Source organism: Dipodomys merriami, unplaced genomic scaffold, assembly GCF_024711535.1.
Source record: "Dipodomys merriami isolate MVZ:Mamm:240054 unplaced genomic scaffold, mDipMer1.0.p SCAF_7, whole genome shotgun sequence".
Lineage (NCBI taxonomy): Eukaryota > Metazoa > Chordata > Mammalia > Rodentia > Heteromyidae > Dipodomys > Dipodomys merriami.
This window is the reverse complement of record NW_027206290.1, coordinates 38,704,348-38,728,563: the sequence shown is the minus strand read 5'-3', so window position 1 is coordinate 38,728,563 and position 24,216 is coordinate 38,704,348. Positions and strand designations below refer to the sequence as shown.

The 24,216-nt window shown below is 39.3% G+C and overlaps 1 protein-coding gene across 2 annotated transcripts in view; it reads left to right on the top strand.

Annotated features, from left to right (window-relative positions):
- The window catches only part of Trim33 (tripartite motif containing 33), an 82,322-nt gene that overhangs the window by 27,074 nt on the left and 31,032 nt on the right, over positions 1-24,216 (top strand). For both annotated transcript variants that reach the window (XM_070006396.1, XM_070006395.1), the window contains exons 2-6: positions 7,112-7,230; positions 8,411-8,555; positions 8,809-8,941; positions 19,984-20,100; positions 22,896-23,010. In XM_070006396.1, coding sequence (XP_069862497.1) covers positions 7,112-7,230; positions 8,411-8,555; positions 8,809-8,941; positions 19,984-20,100; positions 22,896-23,010 — 629 coding nt within the window. The remainder of the gene's footprint in view (positions 1-7,111; positions 7,231-8,410; positions 8,556-8,808; positions 8,942-19,983; positions 20,101-22,895; positions 23,011-24,216) is intronic.

Genomic DNA, 24,216 nt, shown 5'->3' with positions numbered 1-24,216 from the left:
CTGGACCTGGGCTATCTGTGAGCTTCTCTTTGTGTTCAAGGCTAGTGCACTATCACTTGAGCCACAGCACCACTTTTGGCCTTTTCTGAGTAGTTTATTGGACTTATTGTCTGGGCTGACTTTGAACCATGATCGTCAGATCTCAGCCTCCTGAGTAGCTAGGATTACAGGTGTGAGCCACTGGTGCCTGGCTAATCCCCCCGCCTTAGTTTTTTGCTTGCTAGCAGTTAAGTCTTATGTATTTTTTGTCTGCTTAGGCTGGCTTTGAACCACAGTTCTCAGAACTCAGCAGTAGCTAGGGTTATAAGTGGGAGATTTGCCCAGCGTCAGTGGCTCACACCTATAATCCTAGCTACTCAGAAGGCTGGGATCTGAGGATCATGATTTGAAGACAGCCTGGTCAGCCAAGTAACTACAAAAGAAAAAAAAAAAACAAGTGAAACTGTGGTTCAAGAGGCAGAGTGCTAGCCTTGAACACAGAAGCTCTGGGACAGCGCTCAGGCCCAGAGTTTACCAGGACTGGCAAAACAAAGTGTGAAGTCCAATTTTTTTTTTTTTATTGTGAAAAAACTGTACAGAGGAGTCACAATTACATGGGCAAGATAATGAGTACATTTCTTATCTGGGAAGATGGCAGAGGAGAAGTTGGAGGCTAAATTTTTTTTTTTTTAACCTGCCAAAGTTATTGGCTGGATAAGTTGGTATGTACAGATAGTTTATTTCCCAGTAACTCAACGATTGTATGTGATTCAGCTTCTATTTGGGTCCTCAGTTTTTTCTTTCTTTTCTTTTCTTTTTTTTTTGTTTTAAACAGTTGGTGCTGGAGATTGAACCCAGAGCTTTGGGCATAGTAGGCAAACATGCTACTATTAAATTTCATCAATACTTCTGTTTTGGCCTTCTAAAACGTTCCAATTCTGAGTTGGGTACCAGTGGCTCATACTTCTAATCCTAGCTACTCTGGTGGCTGAGACTTGGAGGACTGCAGAAAAGTCCATGAGACTCCATCTCTTAATTACGTAATAAAAATTTGAGACTGGAGGTGAGGCATAAGTAGTAAATTTTCAGCTTGTGATCAAGAAAGCAGAAAGATTGCTCCTCGCTCTAAGTTAAAGCCCCAGTACTGATTCAAGTGTATACACACACTACATAAATAATTTTTTTTTTTTTTAGTAAACTGGTGTTTAGAAGAAACATTTAATAGACACAGATGGGTCTCTTAGAACTTGAGCTTTGAGGTGATGATGAAATCAGTGTGGGAACATTATGCATAAAATGGGTCAGTAGGTTTGAGTTTGAGGCTTGAGTGTCACTGAGTAATTGAACTGGGAGCATACTCATCTGCCATATACTAATTATGAAGAGGATTTGAAAGTGTGAAATAGCTCTCATTTGCAATTCAAACATTATCTAATTTTAAGTTTTGTTGATAGGGGTGAGCAAAAGGATCTTGAGTGACTGCCAGCTGTTTGGGATCAGATGAATCTAGCTTCTGGGTAATCAGTCAAAAGTTAAGCACACGGGGCAGGGTTTGCTGACACCTGTAGACTTCTATTACTCATGTGCCAGTGAGAAGTGTTCATGACTCAATTTCTTAATTTTGGGCTTTTCTAAATTTTTTTTTTTTGCCAATCCTGCGGCTTGAACCTCAAGGCCTGGGCACTGTTCCTGAGCTTCTTTTCCTCAAGGCTAGCACTCTACCACTTGAGCCACAGTGCTAATTCTGGCTTTTTCTGTGTATGTGGTACTGAGGAATTGAACCCAGGGCTTCATGCATTCTAGGCGAGCACTCCACCACTAAGCCACATCCCTAGCCCTCCTGAAAATCTTTTTAGCATATAAGACTCTCAGATGAATCCCCATCTCAGATATATTTTAAAACTGCTTATTTGGTAGTTTGCCTTGCAATTTAGGTTGTTTGATTTAGTAGTATTTTAGTGGGGATTTAGAGTTACAAAAAGATGAATTTTTTTCATTATTTAGAGTATACTTTGTTAATTTCTGTAATCAAACTCACATAGATAAGACCTTACATATTTAATTCAATGTGTTTTTTTTTTTTTCTTTTTTTTTTTGTGTCGGTCGTGGGGCTTGAACTCTGGGCCTGGGCGTTGTCAATGTGTTTATACCTGTACAAATGGAAAAAATTAAGCTTAGCGTTTCTAGGCCAATATAGCTATTAATGTTTATACAATGTATTTAACATGGTAAACTGGGATACTTTTTCCAAAGTTGACAACACAAAGTTTGCAAAATTTCAAATTATATATTTGTATGTATACTCATTTATATTTATATAAAAAGACCAATAATAGCAGCATGTTCTGCATCAGTAGCAGCAACAGCTTTCCAGGTTCTGTAGTGATGTGAATAAAATTAGACATCCGGCACATTCCTTAATGAAAAAAAAGGAAAAAAAAAAAACAGAACCCCAGAAAATGCGAAGTGTTCTGTTACTGTTGTGATGCCTGGCACCATTTTTTAAAATTAGCTTCTCAATCATCAAAAAGATGAATTTTGTTGTCAGCCTTCTAGATTGAATTGGAAATTCATAAGAATCTGAGAATCAACTTACTGATTTTCAAAAGAAATAGAAGGACCCGTGGGGATGGTGTCAAGGGGTCTGCTAACACAGTCATAATGAATACTTTAGTGATATTGGAGTCTTCTTTACTTCATTTCTTTTCCTCCCTTTCACTCTCTAAATCCTCCTTTTCCTCCCTTCCCCCTTAACCTTTCCCATCTTTTTATTTTCTTTCTGCCAGGAATTGAATCAAGTTCTCATATTCTAAGCAGCTACTGTACACCTCCCCCCCACACACATACACATGAATTCACACATACATAGTCCCCAATATTGACTTTTTTTTCCTTAAAGCATGAAATACTTCCCCTTCAACAAAAATACCCTTTCACATTAACTTACCTTTTTTTTTTTTTTTTTTGTCATGGAGCTTGAACTCTGGGCCTGGGCACTCTCCTTCAGCTCAAGGCTAATGCTCTACCACTTGAGCTCAGTGCCACTTCTGGTTTTCTAGTTGTTTACTGGGTATAAGAGTCACAGACTTTCCTGCCTGGGCTTGCTTTGAACTGCAATCCTCAGATCTCAGCCTTCTGAGTAGCTAGGATTACAGATGTGAGCCACCAATGCTTGTGTCTGTGTCTGTGTGTTGATTTGGTCCTTGGGCTTGAACTCAGCCTAGGCACTATCCTTGAGCTCCTTTTTGCTCAAGGCTAGTAACTAACTTTACCACTTGAACCTCAGTGCCACTTCTGGCTTTTTCTGTAATTAATTAGAGATAAGAGCCTTTCTTGCTTGCGCTGGCCTCAGAAGGCAATCCTCAGAACTCAACTTCCTCCTGAGTAGCTAGGATTACAGTCATGAGCCACTAGACACACGATGATCTTTTAGATGATTCAAGGACTCAGAGAAACTTACAGTTATGCCTTATTACAGTGAACATACAGGTTAAAATCAGCAGAGAAAAGGTGCTTGGTGAGAAGTTCAAGAGAAAGTCGATGTAAGCTTCTTGTAAGCATTCTTTTCCAGCAGTTAGACAGTTAGCTAATTATGCCTGTGCCAGCATGGGAGAATACATGGTAATATTGTTAGGCAGGCATTCTCATCTGAAACTTGGACTCTTGGTGCCTCAATTGCTTGGACTCTGGGTCCACACAGCGGTCATCCTGAATACAGCAAGCACTAGGTATTCTGAAACAGGCATTTTTTTCCCCAGAAGGCATACTGTGGAGTTAGCACTCTGGCTAAACTCATATACTGTCACTGAAAGGGCTCAGACACACTAAAACACTTTTTTTCTTTTTTCTTTCTTTCTTTTTTTTTTTTTGGTCAGTTGTGGGGCTTGAACTCTGGGCCTGGGCACTGTCCCTGCACTTTTCAGCTCAAGGTGAGCACTCTACCACTTGAGCCACTGCGCCACTTCCAGTTTTCTAGTGGTTTATTGGAGCTAAGAGTCTCATGGACTTTCCTGCCCCAGCTGGCTTTGATCCTCAGATCTCAGCCTCCTGAGATTACAGGCTAGGATTACAGGTGTGAGCCACCAGTGCCTGGCCTAAAACACTTTTAAGAGACAGAATATTCTTATAGGTTCTGCTATGTAGAACAGCATTTTGTTTTCTAACATATAATCACATTTGAGTTTGTCTTAACATTGTGAGACTGAATGATATCCCAATTTTTAGAATGGCACACGTGTGTGTGTGTGTGTGTGTGTGTGTGTGTGTGTGTGTGTGTGTGTGTGTGTGTGTGTGTGTGTGTGTGTGTGTGTGTGTGTGTGTGTGTGTGTGTGTGTGTGTGTGTCTATTTTGAGGCATATGATTCATGCCTGGCTAAAATTAAGATATTTACACTTTTATTTTCCACTAGAATGATTGTATATGGTATTATAATTTGTGTAAAGTTTTTGTCTTCAGCTCTTTTATGAAAGCCAGAATTATTATTATCATTATTATTATTACTAGAGAGAGGTTTCTCTAGTCTAGCAGGTGGCCTTTTCATTTGTTCTGCCTCAGCCTCTTGAGTGCTGGGATCACCGCTTATGCTCTCATGATTAGCCTGGATTATGTTATCTATGTTGTATTTGTATCTTCAGGTGTTTTTTTTTTTTTTTTTTTTCCTTTGGGGGGCGGGGTTCGGTGTGGGGCTTGAACTAGGCCTGGGCGCTGTCCCTCAGCTCTTCAGCTCAATACAAGTGCTCTACTTGAGCCCCAGCACCACTTACGGTTTTCTGGTGGTTAATTGGAGATACGAGTTTCATGGACTTTCCTGCCCGGGCTGGCTTTGAACTGTGATCCTGAGATCTCAACCCCCTGAGTAGCTAGAATTACAGGTGTAAGCCACTAGCGCCTGGATGGTTTTTTTTTTTTTTAATTGTTATGGTAAAGGTGGTTTACAGGGCCAGGAAGTTGGCTCAGTGGTAGAGTGCTTACCTCGCATGCGTGAGGCGCTGGGTTCAATTCCTCAGCACCACATAAGCAGAAAAAAAGCCGGAAGTGGCACTGTGGCACAAGTGATAGAGCACTAGCCTTGAGCTAAAGAGCTGAGAGACAGCACCCAGGCCCAGAGTTCAAGCCCCACAACTGGGGGGAAAAAAAAAAGGTGATTTACGAAGGGGTCGTAGTTATATAACTCAGGTAATGTACACTTTCTTTTTGAACAGAGTTACCTCTTTCCTGTTTTTTTTTCCAGTTTTTCCCTCCTGACCCTCCTTCCTGACAAGTTGTATAATACATTTTCAACATAGTGTCTAGTGAGTATCACTGCTACATTTGTTCACCATTTGTCCCACCCTTTCTGTGCTCCCCCTTCCCTTCCCAAGACTGATAAACCTACATAGGAGACAAAAGATACAAAAACAGAAATAAAGGGGGAAAAAATAACCCAAAAAATATGAACCAAAAGCAAAATAAAACAAAACAAAAAACCCAAACTCTTCTCGTTTCCATTTCTTGGAGTTCATTTCAATAAGCATCATCTTAGGTGAATATAGCTATTGAGCCTTTGTGATCCTCTCCTAAGAATATCCTCCTTTGATTTCATTGTGTGAACGTCTAGAGTTCTAGATAATTTATCATGTCCAAGTGGTTTTTTTTGTCTTTCAGCATCCAGTGTCTAATAAATTTATAGGCACATTCTAGTTAAAATAAATGAGGGAAATCATGTAACCTATGTTTCTTTTATTTCGCCTAATATATTTTTCCAAGTCTTTTTATTTCCTTACGAATGATACAATATCATTCTTTCTGATGGAAGCATAAAATTCCATTGTGTATATACACCACATTTTCTTAAGTTGATCTGAAAGTTCAGTTTCATTCTTGATACAGAAGTAGTTTGAGTTTGGGGCTGAGTTTTCATTCTTAACGTAAACTTTAATGTTAAATCTGGAACAAGTCAAAGTTTGAAAAAGTGATGGCTTGTTTTCTATTGCTGCTGCAACAAAATCACTCTGAATTTGGTGTCTTAGAAAAATACAGATCTTAATTTCTCTTAGAGTTCTGGAGTCGAGAATTGTGAGGTCTGTTCCATGTGGCTAAGGTCAAGTTTTGACAGGACTGACTTGCTTCCTCAGGCCTATAAGAACAATCCATTTCCTGTCCCTCTTAGCATCTGGTGGCTATTTTTTCTTGGCTCTGGTCCCTTCCTTCATCCTCAAAGCATGCCACTCCATTATCTGCTTTACCTTAGGTGTCTCTTTGCTTATCTGATCTGCTTTTACTTCTCATTTATAGGATCACTTGATTACATTTAGTCCCTTTCTGGATAATCCAGAAATATTCCAATTCTCAAGAGACTTCGTTTAATCACGTCCCTTTTGCATGCTGCTGATAGGTTTTGGTGAGATTTTTGTAGAGCCGTTATCCAGCCAACTGCATATCTCAGCACTATTTTGGATGGGAATTTTAGTTGACGTTTTCTCTTCCTAAATACACAGTATCATTTTTTTTTTTCCTAGTGGAATAACTGAGCTGCTTTTTGTACTCAGTTCTTTTGTTGGTAATGGGGCTTGAACTCAGGGCCTAAGTGCTCAGGCTAGCACTCTTATCACTTTGAGCCACAATGCTGGCTTATGGTTTTGTGGTGGTTAATTGGAGTCATGGCTGCCGGGCGCTGGTGGCTCACGCCTGTAATCCTAGCTACTCAGGAGGCTGAGATCTGAGGATCAAGGTTCAAAGCCAGCCCGGGCAGGAGAGACCGTGAGACTCAGATCTCCAATAAACCACCAGAAAACCGGAAGTGGCGCTGTAGCTCAAGTGGTAGAGCGCTCGCCTTGAGCTGAAGAGCTGAGGGACAGCGCCCTGGCCCAGAGTTCAAGCCCCACAACCGACAAAAAAAAAAAAAAAAAAAGAGTCATGGCTTTTCCTGCCTGGGGTGGCTTCGAACTGTGATCCTCATATCTCAGCCTTCTGAGTAGCTAGGATGACAGATGTGATGTGAGCCACCGGCACCAGGCTTGTACTCAGTACTCAGTTCTTAATTTGTATTTCTTTTTTCTTTGTGTCATATGAGTGCTTACCATAGTGTCAAAATGAACAGTTTCTGTCCCCCCTACATGAATAATAAGATTTAATTTTGCATTTTGTATTGTAGTTGGTGTGATACGGTGTCCAGTGTGCCGCCAGGAATGCAGACAGATAGACCTTGTGGATAATTATTTTGTGAAAGACACATCTGAAGCCCCTAGCAGTTCTGATGAGAAATCAGAACAGGTATGCACCTTAATTTTTCTTTATATTCTTGTCTTGAAATCAGTATGTAAATTAAGAAAAGCATGGTTGGATAATTTAAGTCATTCAAATTGAAAACAAAGGATAGCTTTTTCTTTATCCTCAAACTTGGTTAATTGAAACAATTATTACTTAAATAATCAGTAGCTGGTGGCTCACACCTGGAATCTCTACCTACTAGGTAGATGAAATTGAGGAGGATCTCAGGTTGAGGCCAACTTGGGGAAGAAAATTAGCAAGATCTCATCTTAGCAAAACAGGCTGAGTGTGGTATTGCATGCCTATAGCCTGAGTTATTAGGAAGGTATAAGTCAGAGGGTCATAGTCTGAAGCCAGCCTACAAGAAAACATGAGACTATCTGAAATAACCTAAAATCAAAGAGAGCTGGAGGTGTAGCTCAAGTAGGATTGCATATGTTTAAGACCCTTGAGTTCAAGCTCTAGTGACTTCAAAAAACAACAGCAAAGAAAAGTCAAATCTGATTTAGATGCTCTGTTCTGAGCTTTGGAATTTTATCTGCCTCAATGTTTGATCTCTGAAGAGGATTTTCTTGGGGATAAACAAAATGATTTTATTTTTTATTTTAGTTTATTTATTTATTTTTGGTCGGTTGTAAGGCTTGAACTCTGGGCCTCGGCACTGTCCCTCAGCTCTTCAGCTCAAGGCTAGCACTCTACCACCTGAGCCACAGTGCCACTTCCAGTTTTCTGAGTGGTTTTATTGGAGAAAAAGAGTTTCATGGACTTTCCTGCCCAGTCTGACTTTGAACTGTGATCCTCAGATCTCAGCCTCCTGAGTAGCTAGGATTACAGGTGTGTATTTTTTATTTTTGTGTTGGTCTTTGGACTTTTGAACTAAGGGCTCAAGGTTTGCACTCTACCACTAGAACAATAGCTCCACATCTGGCTTTTTGGTACCTTTATTGGAGATAAGTGTCTCAAGTCCTTTCCTGCCTGGCCTGGCTTCAAACTGGGATCCTTAAATTTCAGCCTTCTGAGTAGGATTACAGTCATGAGCCACCAGCACCCGGCTAATTTTATTCTTTATACATCGGTGTAGCCAATATATTTGAGAAAAAGTTTGAGAAGTTTTTTTTAATTGCTTTATTTTATGAGTCTGTGTTTGGTAAATTTAATATGGGTTAGTATTTGTCTCTTATAGGTATGTACTAGTTGTGAAGACAATGCGAATGCCGTTGGCTTTTGTGTAGAATGTGGAGAGTGGCTGTGTAAGACCTGTATTGAAGCACATCAGAGAGTCAAGTTCACTAAAGATCACCTGATCAGGAAGAAGGAAGATGTCTCAGGTAAGAATCCCAGTGATCCTCACCAGCCTTACTCTTCGGATACTGTAGCATGGTCTACTCATTTATGCATTTTGAATACTAGCCTCAGTTAAGAATTTACAATGTTTTCTGGGCATGGTGGCACATGCTTATAGTCATCACTTGGGAGGCTGAGGTAGAAGGCCAAGGCTAGCCTGGATTACATTTTAAAAAAAATTAACATTAGCCAAAACTTTTATTTTGTTTAAAAAGTATTTGTTTTATTTTGCTACAGAGTCTGTTGGAACATCTGGTCAGCGTCCGGTTTTCTGCCCTGTACACAAACAAGAGCAGCTGAAACTTTTTTGTGAAACATGTGATAGACTGACCTGTAGAGACTGCCAGCTATTGGAGCACAAAGAACATAGGTACAGAGGCCATGGTTGCTTACAGAGAAATACCACAGAAAGTTTGTAAAACCAGTCTTAAATCTCTTGGCATTTAAAATCCAGGTTTTACCTTCATTGTTTTTTATTGATATATATTAATTATATATTGTAAGGGATTTCATTATGATTATTTCTAGGTATCTTGTTTCTTGAAGTAATGTGCTTTGATAAATTAATACTTCTCATGTTCACATTTAATTAATTTAAGAATATTCGTCAAAGTATATCATTATGTGGATTTGGGTTTGCAGAATGGAGCTGTGTTATTTCTCTGCTTGCTGTTTCTATTGTTCAGATAAGCACTGTCCACCTGTAATGTATTCAGGCCATAGGCTCTAATCTGAAAAAACAATATTCTCACAGTAGCCAGCTGATGTCCATTTTAACATCAGAGCCTGAACACTGACTTCATGGTAGATGTGTAGTTTGCAGGAAAGATAGGGATGTATGAACGATCAGTAAACATAATTTCTACATGTTAGGTATTCCTTAATATGTAACTTGTATTAACCATATTTTGACTGGATCACTGTACTGAAATCTTTTGTCACATTTAACAAAATGTATACACGTATATATACACATATAGACACATACATGTGAGTGTATGTGTCTATATATAAATATAGTGTCTATATATATATAGTATATGTATTTCAAAATTCTGGAAGTGATACCATGGTACCTTTGTATTACAAACAAAAAAGATGGTCTGGCTTATTCAAAGTGTAGAATTTTCTGAAGTCTTTCCTAAGACTAAGTAAGTTTTATAGAATTTTGTTTCCAAGACAGGAAAGTTTAAATGTTTGTTATTGTTACTGTTTTGAGGTGGAGTATTACTGTGTTGCCCAGATTGATTTCCAACTTGTAATCTTTCTTTTTTTTTTTTTTTTTTTGTCGGTCGTGGGGCTTGAACTCTGGGCCTGGGCGCTGTCCCTCAGCTCTTCAGCTCAAGGCGAGCGCTCTACCACTTGAGCTACAGCGCCACTTCCGGTTTTCTGGTGGTTTATTGGAGATAGGAGTCTCACGGTCTCTCCTGCCCGGGCTGGCTTTGAACCGCGATCCTCAGATCTCAGCCTCCTGAGTAGCTAGGATTACAGGCGTGAGCCACCAGCGCCCGGCCCAACTTGTAATCTTTCTACTTCACTTAACCTCCTAAGTTACTGAGATTATAGACACTTCTACTGCGCTTGGCTTAAGTAGCTTTTCTGCCCCCTCTTCTCTCCCATTCGTCCTCTCTCCCTTTCCTTGGCAGTACTGGAGTGAACTTTGTGCCTCACACTTGCTAGGTAGTCATACTCCTAGCCTTCAAATTTTTTTTTACCCCCTAGTCCAAGAGGCTTGAATTCAGGGTCCGGGTGCTGTCTTTGAGCTCTTTGTTCAAGGCTACTCTGATGAGTCACATCTCCATTTGTTTTTTTTATTTTTTGTTTTGGTGGTAAATTGAAGATAAGATTCACACAAGACTTTTCTGCATGTGCTGGCTTCGAACTGCAATTCTTAGATCTTACTCTCCTGAGCTGAGTAGCTAGGCTACAGATGCTTTAATAAATGTGTTTATTAACCTTGTAATTTATTCAATGAATTTATTGAAGCAGGTTGGATACTATAATCATGATTAGCGATTACTGCATCCTTACTTTGTGCCAGACACATTTTGAATGCACATTTAATGTATACCAACTATTCCTGAGGTTAGGTAATGATATTATGACTGTTCTAAAGGTTAGGAAATCGGTTCACAGATTTTGTGATCTGTACAAGCATTCCCACTAAGTGGCAGAGCCAGGATTAGAGTACTGACATTTAGGTTCCAGATCTCTTTTTAGCCTATATGCTCATTTTCCCTTATAGTGCAGTACACTGCATTTGTACTGTGCATTTGTACTGTGATGAGATTGTAAATGACACAGCTTTCAGAATGTGTCCTATCATGAAGTGACAGTGTTCTGTATTCAAGATCATGTCTCCCCTTGGTATTTCACCTGGATATTACAGTTGTATAACTCAACCTCATTGGACTTAAAAAAACCCAAGTCTCAGCTGGGTACCAGTGACTCACGTCTGTAATCCCAGCTGCTCAGGAGGCTGAGCTCTTGAGGTTCGCAGTTTGAAGCCAGTCTACGTAGGAAAGTCCTTGAGACTCTTATATTCAATTAACCACCAAAAAGCCAGAAGTGGCGCTGTGGCTCAAGTGGTAGAGTGCTAGCCTTGAGCACAAAAAAGCTCAGAGACAGTGGCCAGGCCCTGAGTTTAAGCCCCAGGACTGACACAAAAACAAAACAATAAAACCTTTCAAGTCCCCTTCACAGTAACATATTTGCTACTGTTCTCTCTGCTTTGAGGCTTACTATTTCAAGCCACCCTGTACACACTGCTAGGAGGATAATTTTGATGAAGTATAGTTGACTCATAAAACAGCGTTCACATTCACAAGAATGATACACTCTTATTTCAGGTGTTGAGTGTGGCACACATCAGACTTGACCTGCACCTGTCTTTCTCTTTGCTTACAGATGACTTTCATCTCTCACACCACCTGGAGAGTTCGTATGGGGCAATGACAGGCCTTCTGAGCTGATGAGCTTTTACTTTCTTTAAGTTGAGTGGATGCCTCTCGAAGAGGATGCTATCCATTCACTTTGGAATTACAGTGTATAAACTATGCAACTTTCTGTTGACTGAGAGATGCTTATAGGGTAATACCCAAATAATCATAGGATCCAGCATCTTCTCAAGTGGTTTTGGGGAAAGGGGGTGGGGTGGGGAAGAGGCTTGTAAGTATGAGTGTTTCTCTGCGTTCTCTGGTCTGCATAAACCATTTCCATCTTAACAGAGCACTCTCTAGACTTTCTTTTCTTAGTTTTCAGATTATTTTATGCTAATCTTAATAATCTGTTTTCGTTATGCGCAACAGCTATTTTTCCTCAAATGGTGTGTATTGTAGTACAGAAATTCATATAGATATGTGTGCCTACCTATAGTGCCTCCTCTAGAGATTCTTCCTCTCCAACCCAATTATTATAAGAAATATCTCAGACATCAGGAATGTCATCCTTAAGCTGTATATCATACTGCATATGTGTTAGAGACTGTTTTGTCAGTTCTTTTCTAAGTAACCCAGTAAATACACAGTCTAGTTTGACTTAAGATTGTTGTAAGAATGATACACGTTCAATAGAAACAGTACCTGATCTGGCTCAATAGCTCAGGCCTGTAGCCCTAGCTAATTGTGAGGCAGAACTCATCAGGCGATCAAAGTTTAGGTCAGCCCAGACCAAAACAAAGTTTGAGAGAGTACCTCTCAACTGGTGGTCTGGCACAGTGGCACCATGCCTGACATCCCAGCAGTGCAGTGATTTACACATAGTAAGATTACAGTCCAGCCTGGCTGAGGGGTGCCCTGAGACCCTATCTTGAAAATAACTGATGCAGAAAGGGCCTGGTGGAATGGCTATACCAAGTGGTAGAATGCCTGTTTATCAAATAGGAGACCTCGAGTGCTGCCAAAAAAGAGAAAAACAACCCCTGCTTTCTTTGAAGTTTGTTCTTTTCTCAGGCTAGCAGTTTATAGTATAATAATCATTCTCAGGTCTGGGAAGGTGGCTCAGTGGTAGAGTGCTTGTCTTACATGCACAAGGCCCTGGGTTTGATTCTTCAGCACCACAGAAGCAGAAAAAGTCAGAAGTGGTGCAGTGGCTCAAGTGGTAGAGTGCTAGCCTTGAGCTGAAGAGCTGAGGGACAGCGCCCAGTCCCAGAGTTCAGGCCCCATGACCAACCCCCCCCCCAAAAAAAAAAATCATTCTTCTTGGTTTTCAGGGGCCACATTTTCTGGTAGGATTTTTTTTGTTAGTTTTTTTTTTTGGGGGGGGGGTCTGGTCGTGGGGCCTGAACTCTGGGCCTGGGTGCTGTCGCTCAGCTCTTTAGCTCAAGGCTAGTGCTCTACCACTTGAGCCACAGTGCCACTTCCAGCTTTTTTTTTTCTTTTTGCTTGTGTGATGCTGAGGAATCGAACCGAGGGCCTCATGCATGCAAGGCAAGCGCTCTACCACCTTCCCAGCTGTTTTTTTGTTTTTAAACTGGTCCTGGGGCTTGACTTAGGGCCTAGGTGCTGTGTCCCTGAGCTTTCTTTAATCAAGGCTTACTTTCTACCACTTCTGAGCTTTTTGATTCTTAACTGAAGATAAGTCTCGCCGTCTTTCTTGTTCTGGCTTACTTCACATGTTGATCCTCAGATCTCAGCCTCCTTCCTGTCTAGCTCTTTTTAGTTCTTTGAGTAGGTGGTGGCAGCGTCTTTTCTTTGTAAAATGTCCAAGGTATTTCTAAGAGTTTTAGCCATTTAGGAGTGGGGGCATGGCTCAAAGTCCTGAGTTCAATTTCTAAAACTATCCAAAGGAAAAGGAAAACATTTGAAAATTTGGGCTGGCTTTTGCATATTTGATGAATCAAATGAATCAGTGAGCTTGTATTGGTTATGTGTGCTCCATTTCTGATATGACCATGACATCAGACAGATGTCATCAAACAGTGTTGTGTTATACACACTTGAGAGCTACACCAAATCTCTCTTCTAACCAAATTATGACAGTGAGCTGGTGAATTGATGTAGTAAATATAAATCAGATTCCTCCTATATAAAGGCAGATTGTGGTTAACTCTCTTTACAAATGGAAACAGAACAAAACATGAGCAAGATGATCCGGAGTGCCACTTTCCTTGGCCTGCGTCATGCGTCTATGTGCTGAGACTGTGACAGGGTCTGTTTATGCAATGGGACCATTTGTGCACATGTTAAACAGTGCTTAGGAGTTGATCCCCAGACCATACAAGGTTATCATACAAACAATTCATTGTCATTAGCCTTTAACTTTTTTTATTTTTTCTTTGTCAGTCGTGGGGCTTGAACTCAGGGCCTGGGCACTGTTCTGAGCTGCTTTTGCTTAAGGCTAGCACTGTACTACTTGAGCCACAGCACCACTTCCAGCTTTTTCTGTGTATGTGAAACCCAGGGTTTAATGCATGCAAGGCAAGCACTCTACTACTAAGCCACTTTCCCAGCCCCTAGTAAATATTTTTAAATTAAAATGGCCATTTCTTTTTGTCTACCAGGTATACTGTAGTATCCCAAATTAACATTGAGCATGCTGGGCACTGGTGGTTCACACCTTGTAATCCTAGCTACCTCGGAGGCTGAGATTTGAGGATCGTGGTTCAAAGTCAGCCCAGGTAGGAAAGTTTGTGAGACTTGAGCTCCAGTAAGCTACCCCAAAAAGCCAGAAGTGGAGCAGTGTGGCACAAGTGGTAGAGCAAAAAAAAAAAAGCTCAGGGACAGTGTCCAGGAGCTGCCTTCAAGCCCCAAGACCAGCACCAACAAAAACAGAAAAAATTGACAGTTGCAGTAGTTCTCATTTAGCATGCTTAATCTTAAGAGTAAACTTGAGGTAAACTTCCTTGCTTTCTGTTTTTCAGTACAGTACTTACACGTGAATAGCAGCTGATAAAGGAGATGGAAATGCTTTATAACAAGGCCTGTTAAAAAAAAACTTCTAATTTTAATGTAAACATTGTCCGTAATCCCATCAACCCTTGCCACCTCCCAGTCTAATCTTAACCTCTGTTAGTACCTAACCACTGTCTGGATAGTAGATTTTAGAATCCTAGAACCTTGGCCTTTCTTGTCAAGGAGGTAACTGTCTCCTCTACTTCTTATTTTGTTCAATTTTTAATCCACTTGTATATATAGCTAACCCTTGAACAAACAAGGGTTTGGACTGCATGAATCTATCTTATACATGGGTTTCTTGAAATCTGAGGAAACCTTCAGGTGATCTATATAGCAGAGAAATACAGAAAAATTTTAAGAAAAAATTACGTGCACTACAAATGTACATGATCATCAGTTGTTACATTGTGAGCCATGGGTTCTGTACCAACCCATATACCAAAAATACTTGTCTCTGGGCTAATCGCTTATATAATCTGCCTTAGTAAATTTTTTTTTTTCCAGTCCTGGAGCTTGAACTCAGGGCCTGGGCACTGTCCCTAATACTTCTTTTTGCTCAAGGCTAGCGCTCTGCCACATGAGCCACAGCACAACTCTGGCCTTTTCTGTGTATGTGGTACTGAGGAATTGAACCCAGGGCTTCATGCAAGGTAGGCAAACACACTACCACTAAGCCACCTTCCCAGCCCCTAGTAAATATTTTTTTCTTTAAGAAGCTGGTAGTGATTTTGATCCCCCAGACAAGCTAATTTTTCCTTACTGTACTCCTTGGTTTTAAGAATTTTCCAGGGGCTGGGAAGGTGGCTCAGTGGTAGAGCACTTGCCTTGCATGCATGAGGCCCTGGGTTCGATTCCTCAGCATCATAAGCAAAAAGAAAAAAGCCCGAAGTGGTGCTGTGGCTCAAATGGTAGAGCTCTAGCCTTGAGCTGAAGAGCTGAGGGACAGCGCCCAGGCCCAGAGTTCAGGCCCCACGACCGGACCCAAAAAAAAAAAAAGAATTTTCTGGTTATGACTTTTTCTCTTCTGGAATAACTATGTTCCAGCATAATTTTTTTGGGGGGGATACCCTGAGGCTAGCAGGCCAATCGAAATTCGAACTAGGCTTACTGTCAGGATCTGCCCCAATACTCTTACTTACATTTTGCTTTTTCAAGTAACAATAAAAGTAATTCCATAATTAGTGTTTTCCTGATTATGTTGCATTTCTTTTTTTTTTTTTTTTTTTTTTTGTCGGTTGTGGGGCTTGAACTCTGGGTTTGGGCGCTGTCTCTGCACTCTTTAGCTCAAGGCGAGCGCTCTACCACTTGAGCCACAGCACCATTTCTGGTTTTCTGGTGTTTTATTGTGGAGATAAGAGTTTCACGGACTTTCCTGCCCAGGCTGGCTTTGAACCGTGATCCTCAGATCTTAGTAGAGATCTCCTCAGTAGCTAGGATTACAAGCTTGAGCCACCAATGCCCAGATGCATTTCTTATGTGTCTGGTGTGTCAGGTCCTCAAGATTTAAAATCCTATGGGTATCTTTTTTGGGGGGAGGCAGTACTGGGGATTGAACTCTGGCCCTTGCTCTTCATTAGGCAAGCAGTTTACCACTGGAGCTACAGCCCAGCCCTCCTTTTGCTTTTACTTTGTTTTTCAGAGTAGGATTACAGCTGTCAGCCACATGCCTAGTTTTTTTACATTGCTTTTTTTTTAAAACAATACAGTAGCTGTCATTTAAGAAAATTATGGGAAGAAAAACAACAGCATAGAGTTTTATATTTACTCATATATCACCATTTCTTTTGCCAAACATTCCTCTCAATGTATCTGTTCTATATGTCATGTCATCTTGCATTACACGTAAACCCTCACATTAGTAGCCTAGTTATGGTTCTGACAGGACTGTTTCTTTCAACATTTATAAAATGAGTACTACTTTGCATTCTTGCCCCCATTATTTTTTGGGTTTTGTTCTGTAAGCTAGTGGAGTTAGTTGATAGTCAGCAGTGCCCTTTGACTTTGCAAGCTCCTAGTAGCTATTCTGTTGCAGTCACACATTGGTATCTGTTTAAGCAAGTCAGCAGAGCTAGATCTGATTCTCAGTTTTCAGTCTGTCCCTTGAAGGTTTCCTGTTACCTCTTACCCAAATCCAGCTTCACTACAGAGCTCTTCATTCTGGTGTTTCCCTACTCATTACATTAGCTTTATCTTCTGCTTCATGCTGAGGATAAGAGATAGTTTCAAACACTGTCTTACTCATTCATTTTCATTCATTCATTTATTTATTTTTGGCCAGTCCTGGGGCTTGAACTTAGGATTGTACCTGAGCTTCTTTGCTCAAGGATAGTACTCTACCACTTGAGCCACAGCACCACTTCTAGCCTTTTCTGTGTATGTGGTACTGAGGAATTGAATCCAGGACTTCATGTGTGCTAGGTAAGCACTCTACTACTGAGCCACCTTCCTTGCCCAGTCTTACTCATTCTTTAACATTCAGCTCAAATGCCAATCCCTGTATTAAGACAGCAAAAGCTAAACATTTTTACCTTCACAATTTAGGAAAACAGAATGTCACTTTGGCTTTCGTTCATCTGAATACAATGAGATATTACAAGAAATCGAATTCTGGAACATACTGGATAAAGACAAACCTAGGAAATAGGTTTTGTGAATTTTGAATACTAATTGATGCTTTCTTTTGTGCTTATATAATTAAACCTAATTTCAAAAAGATCTTTTCATTATAAGCTAAATAAAGCTCATTAAGTGTTGGTATAGATTTCTCATATTTAATACTTTGTACATATTTAATATAGAAAAAATTTTTGGACATGAATCTGAGCATATGGAATAAATCAAAGGTGTCTTTAGTGAAGGCAGTTTCTGTGTCCACTATCCAGCAATGACTGGTTTGTTGTTACTGTTTTTGCTTATTGCTTTATGACAGTATATTAGTTTGTTCTTCAACTCTATTGTGCCTTCACTTCCCAAGTGCCAAGATCGCACTGTGTTTTGTTTTGTTTTGTTTTGTTTTTTAATGGTAGTGGTGAATTCAGGGCCCACCTAGCAATCACTCTGCTATTTGAGCCACTTCATCAGCCTTTTACCTTTTTTTTTTTTTTTTAAAGAGATAGTAGGTGGTTTCCCAGGCTGTTTCCAAACCTTTGGGCTTGACTGATGCTCCTGACCTAACCCCTGCATTGGGAGTTTTACAGACACACATGGTGCATGCATCCTGCATAAATTAATATGCTCACATGATATTGGTACTGTTAATATTTATACAAGTTTTAATGTGTTTGACTTCATTGACAGTTTTCTGTTAAAATATTTTTTTAAAGATGGTTAAACATGTAAGTTTTATTACCACAATAAAAATTTTTCTAGCCAGCACCGGTGGCTCACACTTGTAATCCTAGCTACTCAGGAGGCTGAGATCTGAGGACTGTGGTTTAAAGCCAGCACAGGCAGGGAAAGTCTGTGAGACTCCTCTCCCGTTAGCCAGCCACCAGAAAACCGGAAGTAGTGCTGTGGCTCAAGTGGTAGAGCTCTCACCTTCACTAGCCTTGAACTGAAGAGTTGAGAGACAGCACCCAGGCCCAGAGTTCAAGGCCCACAACCGAGAGAAGAAGAAAAAAAGTCTCTAAGCAGAATAAAAACCTTACTCACCAGCTGTTTTCTAATTCAAAACCCCATACAATTCTACCCTTTCCCTCTGTCTGCCTTTCATTTTCCCTTTCCCCTTGAATCTACCACCAAGCACACTTTTCCTGTGTAAACTCCATAGCATTTCCTCTTTTTACAGGAAGGCCTCTTAACTGAGACAGACATCTAGATGGTCATAAACTTTCTCCTCATCTCAGTTCTTGCCTTTTGTCATTTCAGTGTCCCAAGGCAATTATAATTGGGTCAGTATCTTAAACTTCTCATCCCCAGTGACCTTCTTCTTGACTACTTTAGCTTGGCATTCAGTTTTCAACTTCTGCTATGAACCTTGCCATAACTGATATGACCTCACAGATCACCAGAGCTTGTTTCTTTAGTTGTACCCCAGAAGCATCTGTTGCAAAGTTCTATCTAGTCTCCCTTTTCACTGGCTAGGTCTTTTATATTTTTAATATTTTCCTAAGATGCAAATCTGATTTTAATATTTGCCTCAGGATTCTTCAGGAACTTCCTATTAAGAGGATAGAAAGAAATGCAGTTGTCTCCTGTGGTTTTTGTTTTTTGTTTTTTGGTCAGTTATGGGTCTTGAACTCTGGGCCTGGGCTCTGTCCCTCAGCTCTTCAGCTCAAGGCTAGTGCTCTACCACTTGAGCCACAGCACCACTTCTGGTTTTCTCAGTGGTTTATTGGAGATAAGAATCTCATGGATTTTCCTGCCTGGGCTACCTTTGGGTCGCAATCCTCAGGTCTCAGCCTCCTGAGTAGCTAGGCCATCTGGGTTTATACATTAGTTTTCTCATATCCTGGCCTTTGTATATTTTTCTTAGGCCATATTGAAGTCAGAGTACAGAACTGTGACTCCATTCTTAGCTGAGGATACTGTTGGGGTTCCTTTGTGAGCTTTTTTTGATATGGAGTCCAATTTAAGCACTAAATTAATGTTACACATTATTTAATAGTCTACTGTCACCACTCATCACATTGTGGCATCAATGCATATTTGTTCCTATTACATTATTAGTCTTTATGCCACATGGGTCTCCCTTACTCATGTAGAAAGCATATAGAAGAAATGAAAAATAATTTGTTGATGTAGTCATTTATTTATTTATTTATTTATTTATTTATTATTAAAGATTCTTACTTTTGACTAGACTCAGAAGTAGAAGCTCTCAGAAAGGACAGCTTTCATCTCTCAGCACTCTTCTTGACATTTTTCTTTGGCTTTCTTCCTCTTGGCCAGAGGTTAGCATATTCTGCAACCTACTCATTTTTCTTTGTATGTTTATTCAGAGCACTGCTGCTGCACTTGTGTTTACAATCTGTGGAGTAACATGATGCAGGATCTTGGGTGTTTTCAGCCTGGATTTCTTACCTTCTTTGATCAAACGTTTTCTGACAACATTTGGATAGATATCACCTTTTGAGAGTTTGAAAAGTTTAGAGATTCTGTGTAGCCTTTTGGGGGACCCCAAACCAAAAGGCACAGTAGTGTCTGTCTAGGAATATCTTTTTCTCCTTTTTTAAATTACTGTTTGTTTAAAAAGTAACCAAGTTGAAAATATACTCAGATTGAGATCCACACACTACATCCCAGAACTGATTCCCAGAACAGATTTGTGCTTTTTCTTTCCACTTGGCTTGATATGGAACAGGAATGTCTCTCACGTAAGTAAATTCTACCTTGCCTCCAGCATGTCATGTCATGGGAAAGCTTGGTCATTCCTATCCCTGATTTGTACCACATCACTTTTAACCAGATAAGCAGGATGATCAGAGTGAAGTTTCACAGTTGACTCACATATCTTCCTTCTTTACTAAATCTTCGTTGTATGTTTTGTTTTAAATATTGTTTCTGTGTTGGATTTTAGGTATCAGTTTTTGGAAGAAGCATTTCAAAATCAGAAAGGTGCAATTGAGAATTTATTGGCTAAGCTTCTTGAGAAGAAGAATTACGTTCATTTTGCAGCTACCCAGGTACAGAATAGGTAAGTTTGCCTTAAAGCTATAATTTTACATTTTGTACTATCGAAGAAGAGAGGGTCCAATTTAAATGTTTTTCTACTCTATTAAGCACATATAGAAAACAGTTTTTAATAAATAATAAAATTTGAGTTTGATTATAATTGTTAACTGAAAAATTTATATAATCTACAATGCATTTTTGTTTTAAAATAATGTGATTCCATTTTGTATAAACTGTAAACTTGGAAAAAGCAGTAATAGAAAGGCAAGTTGAATTACTTAAGAGACTGTATGTGGAAGGTAGAGTATTGAGAGCAGCTTAACCTACAGAACCAAAATTAAAGACTTCCTATAGTAGTGTGATAACAAGAATGTGTGCAGACTCAACTCACCTGCTGTCATCATTGTTACTTAAGAAGCATTTTACTTGAACACATTTATTTGTAAAGAATCGGAATTTATAAGGAAAGTGGTAATAAGTACTATGAAAATGTAGATTCACAAGGTTAGGACTCAGACTAGAAAGACAAACTCTTGGAGCTAGCATAATTAAAACCTGGAAATTTCTGAAGCTGTGAATCAGGGTTACTATGGTTATTATGTAGACTCACAAATATTGGAATTGTATGTATGTATTTATGTATGTCAGCTTGAACTCAGGGCCTGGATCCTGAGCTTTTATTTATGCTCAAGGCTACCACTTTGAGCCATAGTGCCATTTCTAGTTTTCTGATGATTAATTGAAGATGAGTGTCTCATAGACTTTTCTTCCTAGACTGGCTTTGAACCCCAGTCCTCAGATCCTTAGCTTCCTGAGTAGCTAGGATTATAGGTGTGAGCCACTAGTGCTCAGTGGAACTTTACTTTGCTTTTTATTTATTTTTATTTATTTATTTATTTTTTGGGTCCAGTCGTGGGCCTGAACTCTGGGCCTGGGCGTTGTCCCTCAACTCTTCAGCTCAAGGCTAGTGCTCTACCACTTGAGCCACAGCACCACTTCCAGCTTTTTTCTTTTTTCTTATGTGGTGCTGAGGAATCGAACCCAGGGCCTCATGCATGCAAGGCAAGCGCTCTACCACTGAGCTACTTTCCAAGCCCTGCTTTGCTTTTTAAAATGAGTTTGTGATGATTAAAAAGACTATAATAGATACTGGAGTATTAGAGAGTGCTTTAACTGTTGTAGAGCTTTTCATCTTAAATGATTTCAAAAGAAAAGAAAAGTTTCCTGTAAAATAAGTATTGATATACACATTTGTTGATAGTTGTTTATGCAAGGCAGGTTGGGATGTTTTAGATTAAACTATTGATATGTTGTGGTTGGTATTGGAGAAGATAACTTGTTTTTTCACAAGTTATAGGTAGATGTCTTTTTCAGTTGGAAGTATGGCTCAAGAAAGGTTCTGAGTTCAAACCCAAGTACTGCAGAGATTAATAAAGATAGACAAGTTTATAGAGGTCCCCTTTAAAGGAAATTAGTTGACTTATGTGGCATTTTCATGTTTTTAAATGTGTATTTTACATGTATATTGTTATTAGTAGTTTTTAAAATAATGAGTGTGTGCTAGTCCTTTGGCTTGAACTCAGGGCCTGGGTGCTGTTTCTAAACTATACCTTTTCAAGATTAGCATACTACCACTTGTGCCACAGCTCCTTTTCTGGCTTTTTGATGATTAATTGATTAACTCATGAACTTTCCTGCCCGGGCAGTCTTTGAACTATGATTCTAAGATCTCCCCACCAACACCCAACTCTGCATATTGTAATTTTTCATTTTAAACTTTGTACACATGTTTCTGGATCTGTATAAGGAAATAGAACTAAAGGCTCACTGCTTTTAAAGCTTTGGGGAATATTAGTGATTTCATCTCTAGGAATTTTTGTTTTGTAGTTTCATTGTGAAGTGTAGGCTGGCCTTGAACTTTCGATTCTCTTGTCTCCATTTCTCAAGTGCTGGGAAATGTCTGCTGATTGCAAACCTATGTCGCTGTGCCTTGCTTTTTTTTCTTCCTTCTTAGTTGACCCACACAGTAGATCTTACTGATACTCCATGATTCTGGTTGTGGGCTCCTTTGACATTGGGGGACCCATTTGTTTTGTCACAGCAATTAGTAATGGCCTTGTTTCAGGGTCCTCCACTGGCTTTACTAAGATAAGGCTATAAGTCAATATAATTTTCCAGTACATGCCTAAACAAGCAGTGATACACAAAGGAGGGAAAGCTGTGTTACACCCATGTGGTGCCTTAAATATGGTAAAGGGAAGGCCCCGAGGGAGTGGTGGCACACTGAAAATGCTTTATGTTCGTTTGTATGTTACAGTAGAGAGCCGTCTGAGTGTGTGGAGCAAGTGTGTCAAAACCCACATCTGAAGTGGCAAAAAAGTTTACCAAGTTTAATTCTTGCCTCTTCAAAAAGGTGGCAAGTACTGACCATGGCATGGTACTTTTGCTCAGTTTGTCAAAAGCATTAAGATAAGATAGAACCAGTGTGTTGCATTCGACACCAGCTATCATTGGTGTTAGATGTTTGTATATCACTTTCATGTTAATAGTAGCTTAAGGGGACTGTCTCCAGCTTGATAAACTGGCCTTCATGAGCTGAGTTTAAAATGGCTAATTACAAAATTCTTTCTGTATATCTATACTAACTTGTTTGGACCAAATTAAGTGGTATGGTCTGCTGAAATGGAAGTCTTAGACTTTGAGGAAGTGTTAACTTGAATTACTTGTTAAGTGACCCATTGAATGAGTTTCTGTAAAGGTTGATGACTCAGCACCTAGCATAAGTTGATGACCTAATGCTGCATTTCTCTCATTCAGGATAAAAGAAGTAAATGAGACTAACAAACGTGTAGAACAGGAAATTAAAGTGGCCATTTTCACCCTTATCAATGAGATTAATAAGAAAGGAAAATCCCTCTTACAGCAGCTAGAGGTATGGTTCCGAGACAAAATAAATAAAAACTGCTTCTTTTGCTCTTCAGCTGTTTTGAATGTAATTGATAACCTTTTAATTGGGTTGGAAGATGGAAATGAAATTTTAAAGTTTTTCTTTCACATTTTCTGTTGAGAAAGATTTCTTCCCTTTTTTTTTTTCTAGTTACTTTGCAGCCCAAGTTAATAGCACTGGTTTTAGCTATGTATACTAGAGTGTTGTGTCCTCTTAGGAATGCAAGAATTTTGACTAAAGTGTGCTAAAAATGGACAAAGCTGGCCCATTTATTTTCTTACCCCTAACAAGGGGACTCCATTTTACTCTTTGAGATGTACATTGGGCTTGTGCTTGAGTCATGTATGTATTTCACTTTATTTATTAAAAAAAATTTTTACAGTGTTTTGCCAAAAATGCCCATTTTGAAATTTATAAACCTTAGTTGATAATTAGGACATCACGTTGCATATTTTGAGATTTGTGTGGATGAGAATCTAGTTTGTGAAATCCAAGTTAATTTTAGTGTCCACAACTGATATATTCTCAGCAAATTCCCAATGTGGTTTTTTTTGGGGGGAAAAGTTTCTCTTTTGAAAACTCTCTGCCTTTAATAGACTCATGATTTGGGACTATGTTTTCTGTATCGGTGAATAATAATTTAAACTATTTTAAATTCCATTAACTTCTCATTGTCCTTAGATCCTTTTCTATTTTGTTTTTTTGTAGAACCCTTTAAAAATATTAGGCATATAATTACAAATAAGTTATATGAACTGTGTATTATTTCTGAATTTTAAATCTATCTCTCCACTGAAAACAGTGGTGAGATGAAAAGAACTCTCACATCACTAAAGTTGGTGTCTCTTTCCTCTTGGGTATCTTGTTCATTGCTCTATACCTCAAAAGCACCAGGGGAATGGAGAGCACTTAGCAGTAGCTATTTTTTGATACATTTTAAGTTGTAAGTACATTTCAACTGTATAGCTAATATTCGTAGTATGGGTTTAAGAGCTTCAGAATTAAAAGAAACCTTTTAAGATTGAAGTGAATGTCAGTACTTTCTGACAAGTGTCCCATATACTTTAATAGTGATTTTAAAATAGATGTTTTCTAATGTGATATGTTCCTAAACTTAGAAAAAGAGAGGTTTTCCTGGGTTTTGTTAAAGGATTGATTTTTTTTTGATGAAGTTGTAAATGAAAATTCTTC